The sequence below is a fragment of the Neurospora crassa genome, linkage group I (genome assembly GCF_000182925.2).
Source record: "Neurospora crassa OR74A linkage group I, whole genome shotgun sequence".
NCBI lineage: Eukaryota > Fungi > Ascomycota > Sordariomycetes > Sordariales > Sordariaceae > Neurospora > Neurospora crassa.
The window spans coordinates 4,879,214-4,888,695 of record NC_026501.1 but is presented as its reverse complement, the minus strand read 5'-3'; the positions used below and the strand labels follow the sequence as shown (position 1 = coordinate 4,888,695).

The window sequence follows — 9,482 nt, the reverse complement described above, 5'->3', positions numbered from 1 at the left end:
TAAACCCCCTTTTCGACTGTCTCCGTTTACAGGAAGAGTTTCCAAATTATTCAAGGCCGTATTATCTTGCAGGCTTCATGCGATTTATCTTTTCCTACGGATAAGCAGGGACGAAGAGAGTTGATTGTCACGGAACGGAGTTTGAGGGCTGACCTGCCAAAAGAATTGACGAAAGTCAGGAGGAAGCTAGTCTATATCAGATGAAAGTGTTGAAGGCTCTCATGTGTAAGGATAGATGGGATTGGAATCCCAAAGACCTGCTTGAAGCCCTGGGATTTGGTAGGTGCTGTAATGTGTCATCATGGGGGTGATATTTGGGGATACACGTCATGATATATGTATATATATATATAATAAATATTTTTTTTTAGAAAAAAAAAAAAAAAAAAAGCGAGAGAGAGAAAAGACGGGTTCGGCAGAGGGGATATCTTATGTTTGAGAATGCAGACAGTATCATGACACCGGGTATGCAAGTACATGCTAGACACTGGCGCTGGCAAACTTTCAGAGAAAGAAGATGTATGGAGTTTACTGCCATTTACGTTGGCCGATCGGATGACCTTTAAGAGTTAGCCCGAGTTGCTCGCGTCCTGGTTATTGCATTGGTCTGATGTCGACTCATAATGTGTTAGAAAACATGTACTGTACTCGTCAGTCCTACAGCGCATGACTGCTTATACTGTAGATTGGAAATTGTACACGTAATTTTACTTCTCTACAGACACACGGGAGCTGGCTTCGTTCAACCATTTATGACAAGAGGTTCCTCTCCAGTCATGGAAGCGCCATATGAAACATGCGCACACCACCATCAGCCCATCACTAAGCCCATGTCGTGTCGGTAGTTGGCATTAGATGGAGAGCGGAGGAAGGAGAGGCTGGAAACGATGGGATGATCCGCGCATGGAATATATCAAGACACTGGCTGGTTGGGAGGTATCGGTCGATCGCAACATCTGTTTCCATCTTTTTCGTAGGCTTTTTTCCCGTTTTCTCCTTTCTTTCTCAAAATCTCGGATTTGGGGTCTATTTTGAGAAGACTGGGTTTAAACGATGTCTGGATTAGATGATCGGGAGCGAAGCGACTGGATGAGTACCGAACGAGATGAAACGAGTCGCTTAGTGGTGGGCACCCTCCTCCTCCTCCTCCTCGACGAGCCAGTCCTCGACAACGGCGGCTGGGGCAGCGGCATCGGCACCCTCCTGGCCTTCGACCTCGACGGCCATGTTCTCGTACTCCTTCAGGCTGGAGGCGAGGTCGGCTTCCTCGGGGGACTTGGGGGGCTTGGGGAGGTTGAAGGTGGCAACCTGGCCGAGAGCGTCGGACTCTTTGATGGGGGTGGGCTTGTACGCCTTGAGCTCCTTGAGGTAGAGCTCCTGGACGAAGTCGGCTAGATAGAAGAACACGGGCAAATGATGTCAGAACCAAGATCCGCAATAAGGGACGGGCGAGTAAATAGATAGATGGAACACGTCGGCTAAATTATATTGGGGCATTGAGAGGTTGGACGAGCTGTCGGGCGGCGTGCGACGAGGCAGGCTGGAGCGAATCGATGGCAGATGGAAGAGAACAGGATCGCGGGTCGTATGTTAAGAACAGTGACTGCTTGTATAATCGAATTGCTGACATTGATCGACATACATCGACCAAGGGATCGAGGTAAAGGGCGTTGTTTGTCGTCGTTTCACATAAGCTAGTCGGGTGTCGTAACCGAGCTATCCCGGAAGGTGTTCGTAAAGTCGCCATCGAGGAGTCGGGACCGTATCGTACGCTAGTCGTCGTCCATGCCCGGAGCTATCCAACCTATCCGTCGACCCGAGGGTGTAAAGTGGTTGGGACACAAGAGAGAAAGGGACGTACCTCTCCGCGAGACGGTGGGCGCGATGAAGGTCCTCATCTGGGGGCGGGCGAGGCGGGCAACGGCCGCGACGGCCTGGCGGGCGCTCTGTGCGTTGATTAGCTCATTGTCCGATTCCGATGGTTGTCGCTGTTGGCCAGCCTTGGTGTTTCGATTCCGAGCTGCGACCCGGCATCGATTGTGGCAGTCGCCCAGTAAAAATGACGTACCGAAGTCCGGGAAAGCATTTTGAATGTGCTGGGCGAGATGCGTGACGCTGCGAGGAGAGGTAGCGAACTGAAGGTCACGGTGGAGGTCGTTGCTTGCGAGACTTTTCAAAATATCCCGGTTGGACATCCATTGGAGGTTCTCGGGTCCGGCGTGCACGGACGTTCTTTCACCCCTCCCACATGGGCCATGGCAGGTGTACCAAACGCCGATGCTGTCACGTGATATCAGTCATCGGCCCCAGGCAATTACCACGACTGAAAGGCGTGGAATCTACGAAAACGTTGTGAGGGGGAAGTGTTTATATGAGATTCTCACAGCATTGATATAATGAACGCTGGTGCTCCGACTTCCAACATCAAATGCCAATGGTAGGACCTCATGGTTTTGCGGTTGATGAGGAGAAGCCAGGGTGGTGAGTGGGGACATCCCCAGTTTCCACTCTTTAGTCTGACATAAGGTTGGTCCAAAAGTCGGCTTCCACTGTGTTCTTGTCATGACTGATCTAGCTCAACCCAAGCTTGTGTTTCATTACTTTACAATTACACAATGTTTCCCTGGTTGTTGATATGTGTTTAATGTACAGCTTCAACCACATCTAGCCAGCGCCAGCCAAGACCGTCACCACTCATCAGTGATGGATCAACATCAGATCACCGTTTCATCCCATCTCTTGTTAAACACAAGCCTCCTGTCTATAATTGGTATCTCCCAAAACATCGTATTCCCTCAAGCCAACACGGGAAACTACCGCTGACTATCTTCAAATGTTCATTTCCAAGCCAGCATAGCTATGCTTGCTGCTTTCTCAAGACTTCTTCCCTTCCTTATACCCGGTTTCTTGGCTTGTAAGGTTGCCGACCAACTGGATATCGCTGTTGATGAGTGAAGTTGTCACTTTTCCGGAAATGAGCACCACCCTGACGGCCACGGCGGATGATTGCCCATGACTTGATAATGGCGTAGATACCAAAACAGACGGCTGCAACAATGCAGTAAGCAATGACGGCCGAGTTGCTGGCATCGGTGAGTTTGAGACCAAGACCACCATTGACGACAGCAAGAATCAGGAGAATACGACCCCACCAGATGTGAGCATAACTGACCGCACCGCGTTCGCGGTACTTCACGAAGTATTTATGGTGCATGATTCCGAGTACTGGCTGGACAAGAAGGAGGAATACAATGGCTGTTCCGAGCTTGGTGTGTGTGTTGTTGAAGAGCTTTTTGCGAACTGTCAGCAGCTGTAGTTGAACCTTGTGTGTGGTTCAAGAACAAGCAAAAGCAAGCGCTTAACATACCATATTCCTTTCTTGCGCAACATGAATACCGAGGCCGAAGCCAATCCACATCATGAGGAAGGCAACGGTCTGCCAAACGGCGTGGGCAATCCAGCTTCCGGCCAGTGGCATGAGCATTGAGCCCAAGGGATAAAGAGCCGCAAAGGTGGCCGTCATGATGCCAGAATGTGCAACCAAAGCCGCATCCCTGCGCCTACCACCAATAACAGGCGCGAATGGATTGCCAGGTCCTACAACATCTCCAGGATCGTCGCTGCCGCCTCCGCCGTTGCTGCCACCTCCGCTTCCGGTTTCCGGGTCTTCGGTGTCTGCCTCGAGGAAAGGGTTACTGTCGGAAGAAATAGTCGCCTTGGTGAGATCGAGTTGGAACTGGTCATGGTCATCATGCTGACTGATACTTGCACTCTTGCTCGTAGTCGCCAGAGATGGTCCTGACTTCCACGCAGCAATCCATTTCGACGCAGTGTCCGTCAGGCTGAGCGAGCCTCCGTTCCAAGTTTCACAGTTTGGGCAGACGACGTTTGCAACCATGACGCCATTTGTCACTCCGCTGCCCGCAAGCAGACCCAAGGCTGCCGCCGAAGAACTGGTGTCCTCCTCCGGCATCGAATGCCCGGTGCCAAGGCGGGATGATAACGTCAGGTTACCCGACCCATCTTGGTACATCACGAACATGTTGGACCCCTTCATCTGATCGCCCGTGCCGAGAGCTACCCATGAGTATGTCGACGGCGCTTGGATTTGAAAATATATGTTGCCGGTTCCGGAGTTGGCGGATGATTGGGGGATGCCAAAACGAAAACAGACATTGTCGGCACCGCTGGCGCAGTACTTTGGTGTGGTAGCGTGGACCGCAATGCTGGCTACAGAATTTTGTTCGTCCGTGAGTATCAGACTGTTTGTGCGTGAGAATATGTGATGATGTTGAGATTGGACCTACCAATTAGCCCCGAGGCTAACAGCGACATCTTGATGGCCTTCATGATTCAGGTCAATTGTCGTTGAGTAAAAGTTATCACGTCCAAATTGATAAGATATAGAGGCCGAGTCTACAAATGGCTGAACAATGTTGTAGGAATGAATCTAATAAGTTCGTCCCTGGCAACAGAAAGAGTTGGGATGGCTCAATGAAATGAATGTTTGGATGATGGTCAACTCTAACAAAAGCTGGCACTTCGTTGAAGTCTTGAGACAATGGCAGGCGCGAGGGGAGGGGCAGATACACATCCATATACCTACTTCAGCTGTATGTGAATCTGGTCTCAAACATGGCACGGCCACACAAAGATACGCATGTAGCTTGACAGCCAGCAGCAGATGCCGACCCAAGTTTCTTTCATCCCTTGGCCCACATCAAATCCAATGTACATACCTCGGCCACCACTACATATTTTAGGTGGAGGTTCATCTGCAGAAGACTTTGTGGAATGCAGGGCGTCGCACATGCTGATGACTGACGGCTGACTTGCGAGCTCGCGAACCGACGAACGCCAGCTGCATAAATATCTCAAGCCATCCAAGCCATGGCTGGAGCGCGAGTGCATCGGTTTATCACACTTGGCGGAGTCCGTCCTCGAGGAAATCTTAGGAACTTGGGTCTTGTAATGGGACTGTGATTCCACGGTTTTTCTTAGTCCTTGTACGTCTCTGCACATCTTACCTTGGCATACTTGGTATATCAAATTTGAGCAGTCAGGCAAAATCAGAAAGGGTTTGAATCCCCTCGTGTACCCGAGTCACAAACGCTGAAGACTGCTTGCTACACAACAACCATTGTGTTTCAAAACTCAAGGTTGTACGGTACGGTGATTCTCCCAGATTTCACCTCAAAAGAAAACATTAGACCTGCCTGACCCATCCGATGGTTGTGGCGTCTCTATCCAGGTACTTGGTTACTGACAATCACGGTACAGGCACAGCCGCACCACCGGAAAGAAATCCGTATTATACCGAGCTGCACCTACCGCTGACGTGGTTGCACACAACACCATTAAGGGCTGTCTCTGCCTAGCTACAGATAGAAATCGTCTGCTCGATGATTCCTGATTCGGATGCTATGTACGTGTAATTCATATTACGGTATACCTTGATGTATCGAAAATTTTCCGAATCTGTATCTGCTCGCTTCTTTCTGTGTTGAGCATTCGGCTTGCTGCTCCAAAAAGAAGAAAGAGAAAAAGCAACAAAGAGAGAAAAAAGAAAAACAAAGAAACGAACAAAGGCATCGTGGGAAGGAACTCTCCACAAAGCCCAAGGAGTAAAAGGTAAAGAAACCAAAAAGTTTATGGGTTGACAACTAGAAACCCCATTTTCTCTAGCCGACTTGATCTTTCCCACACTCAATCGCCTGTGCAGTCTTGGCAAGAGGTGTGTGTGCGTGCACACACACACACACCGCATTTGACAAATCTAGCCATTTAACATCGCTTTACACAACTCAACTCAATCGTTTAACATCAAAATCTGGCCAAAACTGGTGTAAAAAGTCGATATTTTGATGCTCTACGTCGTACAGTTATTTATTTTGATATTTACGTTGTCTTTTAAACTATTATCAATATAGTACGCTACCCTAATACCCGCTAGAAGGTATTAATAATAATAATACTAATAAATAACGAGCATCCTAATAACGTTATTAAGACTATTAATATAAGTATAAGGAGTACGTAGAAATATAAACGTATTCTATCGGATATTAGTAAAGTATTTTTACCGTCGCGAGCTTCCTAGAATACTAAAAAGCTTCCTATATAGGCGCTTAAGGTATAGCGTATACTATATTACTCCTTATACTTTATTAATTATAATTAATATTATAAAGGAAATTATAAACCTCCTCGTATTAAAACCCGATTTATACTTCGACGAGATTTGTACCTTTCTAACTAACGAATATAACATATACATTTCAATTAAGACTATACGGCGGTACCTTCAATAAGAGAAGTAGAAGAAGAAGCGACTCTATATAAAAGTATTACAATAATCCCTTATATTAATAGCCGAATAGATATTAAAAATCTCTTTATTTATTATAGAGATATTCGTATTCTATAATAAATTTAATACAAACCGAAAGGACGGTATTCATTATACTAGCTAAGTACCCCGCAGCGCTATTATAATAGTATTAAGTAAATTCGTACGCAATACGTAATATTACTTCCTTCTAACTATTATAATAAATAAGCTATTCAATATATTAGTATTTAGAAGTATAATAAATTTAGCCGGGGTTTAGAACTAGATAGTGAAATGCCTACTCCCTAAAATAAATCTATTTCCCGGTTGCAATAGTATTTTAATAATAAATAACGCTAGTTAGCACCCCTATACCGAATTCCAATACGCGTATAATTAGAAGGGGGTTTTATTATAGTATTTACTATTGTACTCTCCCGAATTCAACCCTATTAAGGTATATTTTAGCGATTTTAAATAGTAGTTTAAGAAGGTATATTGTAATAAAAGTAGTAATAAGATATTAGATAATAATTTTATTGTATTTCTTAAGCAATTAGCGTAGGATGTAGGGTATAGAATATAATAGATCTATAGCTATTTTAAGAACGTAAAGTTAGTAATAGATTAATTTAATAATATTAATAAAGAGTATAGCAAATTGTATATTAACGAATTAATTGAATATAGAGAGACGGGTATTGTATTTAAGCGGCGGTAGAGAGTGTAGAAGGGAGAGATGGATTTATATATATTAAATTAAATTGTATACTAAAAATATTAAAAATACTAGAAATACTAGAAGTATTAGAAGTGTTAAAAGTACTAAAAATTATATTTATTTATATAATAATACTAAAATGCTAGAAACCCCCCTCTTTCGCTATAAATCGACTTGTAATATCGTTATCGCTCGTTAGGACCGCTAGTAGTAGTACTACCCGCTATAGAAGCGAGAGTTTTAGTAATGCTATATTCGAGTGTAGTATTAAATTACGGGTTTAGAATATATATTAATTAATTAAGTTATAGTAATAGGGGTTAGAGGGTATACTTACTATAGCTTAACTATATTACTAGTATTATGTATTTAATTTTAAGGAAATTTTTAATACCGTCCTTAAATACTATATAGAAGTCGTAATTAAACCCTAGCCTTGTAAATTACTCTACTAACTACTTTCTAAGCGCAAATATATCGGGTAGTACCTCCTTATTCCGAAGTTTATTCTTTAAAGTAATTAGAGCTCTATATACTAGTATTACTTTAATTAATAATCTAATATAATAATATTTATAGAACGCTTTAAAGAATTCGGTAATAATCTCTTTAGCCGGCCGATTAAGCGGGGCGGAGGGTAGTAGTAATAAATGAAGATTGAAAATTGAAGGTATAAGTAGATATAATATAAATAATTCTCCGGCTTTTACTAAGGAGTCTCTAGTCTCCTCGCCTTCGTCCTCTTCGCCTATTACTAATAGTAGTATAATTAATAGTAATATTAATAGCTAAATAAATACTATAGTTACTATAGAGATAGGAGGAGGGTTAGCGTTAGCGTATTTAGTAGTAAGAGTTTCGTAGTCGGTCGGGTGCCTATAAAACGTAGTAGTAAAATACTCTAACGGTATATACGAATTAATAATTACTATTTTACTTAATAGAGGGAGAACGTCTACTATATTATAATTGTAGTTGCTAATAATTACCGAATTAGTAATAGAGTTGCTGGCGGTATAAAGTAGTTAGATTTAGGGATATTAAAAGTAGGGAGGGAAGTACTAGTATAGTAGTAAATATAGCGGGTATAGGGGAGGAGGGTATAATTAATATAAACTTCTAAAATCGTCCCTCCTTAGCGTAGCTTATAGTAGACTATTTATAGTCTCTATATTAGTACTACTATTACTACTATTAATATTATTAATAATATTAATATTAATTAGTAGATTATTACCTCCTCCCCTATATTTACTACTATTATTACTAGTACTAGAGGCGGCTATTACTTTATTACCTAATATATTTCGCACTAACTTAAATAGTAGGTTAATTACTATAACCTTCCTTAGCGATATAGCGCGTACTTATTTACCTATATTTTTAATATTAAAATTATAATAAGTTATACTCCTATCTATAATATAATATATTTAATACTTAATAGCCTTATTATAATTCTTATATTTATAGCCAAAACCGTACGTTTATACCTATACTAATTCCTAATATATAATACCGCGTAGCTTTACCCCCGTACACTCCTCTTACTACCGGTCCTCCTTTAGATTCTTTTTAACTTTTACTAGTATAATATTTATTATAACGTACTTAAATTTCTTAGTACCGGCTAGAGTCCGTAACCCTCGTAATAATAGTATATTAATTACTTATAGGGTTAGAGTAATAAAAGGATTAACTAAACTACGAGAGGGGGTAAGAATAGAGGGTATACTACTATAGGAGGATAGGGTAGCTAGGATTTTACTAGCGGGTAGGTCGGTTAACCGAAATTTAAATAATATAGTAAAATAGTAGTATTAATTAGTATAGTAGAGGTACGATTTTATAACGCTCTTATATTTAATATTATTATATTTATTATAAAAATCCTTCCTAGGAATAGTCTTATTATATATAATAACCCGGGTACGGCGGTTATTATAGGTAGCGGTAATATATATAATATTATACAAAGAGACTAATTACTTTATCCCTACAGCTATATTATTGCTAATAATATCTTCTATATAATTTTATTATATATATAGGATCTCGCTAAGTAGTATTATCCTAAACCGCTATTTACAAAATTTGCTATTATCTTACTTAACCTCAACCTCTCTAAATAAATTACGTTCTTTAATAGTAAATAATTTAATATAATTAATAGTAATATATAAACTAACTATATTAAATTAGACTCGTATTGAATTAAGGTATTTAAAACGTAGTAGCGGTAATACTATAATAATTAGCTTACGGGTAGCGTAGGGTTAGACCGGTAGCGCTAAGGTAATTAGCTTAGTCGGGGAGGCTACTTTGCTATTATCGTTACCTAATAAATAAAATAAAGTATTAAAAGCCCGTTTCTTGGAGGTAAAGTGGACGGGGAATTATTATTCGACTTCGTCGTCGTTATTAGAATCC

At 41.6% G+C, this 9,482-nt stretch overlaps 2 protein-coding genes across 2 annotated transcripts; both read right to left on the bottom strand.

The window, feature by feature from the left end:
* Positions 1–583: 583 nt before the first annotated feature.
* NCU03199 (ATP synthase subunit H) lies at positions 584–2,158 on the bottom strand. The gene is made up of 3 exons (XM_960206.3): positions 2,069–2,158; positions 1,862–1,946; positions 584–1,391 (listed from the first exon to the last, which is right to left on the bottom strand). Exons 1-3 carry the CDS (start codon positions 2,084–2,086, stop codon positions 1,120–1,122), a joined length of 375 nt encoding a protein of 124 aa, XP_965299.1. The 5' UTR covers positions 2,087–2,158; the 3' UTR covers positions 584–1,119.
* Positions 2,159–2,466: 308 nt separating this feature from the next.
* NCU03198 (hypothetical protein) lies at positions 2,467–4,335 on the bottom strand (the record flags this gene model as incomplete). Its single annotated transcript, XM_960205.3, has 3 exons — positions 2,467–3,289; positions 3,368–4,230; positions 4,308–4,335. The coding sequence occupies 3 exons, from the start codon at positions 4,333–4,335 to the stop codon at positions 2,894–2,896; spliced, it is 1,287 nt and encodes a 428-aa protein (XP_965298.3). The 3' UTR covers positions 2,467–2,893.
* Positions 4,336–9,482: the final 5,147 nt, after the last annotated feature.

Bases quoted from the DNA above. Each gene is read 5' to 3' on its own strand.
- NCU03199 (XM_960206.3), bottom strand. The intron at 1,392-1,861 runs GTACGTCCCTTT...TCTTCTATCTAG, and splicing joins GCCCACCGTCTCGCGGAGAG to CCGACTTCGTCCAGGAGCTC.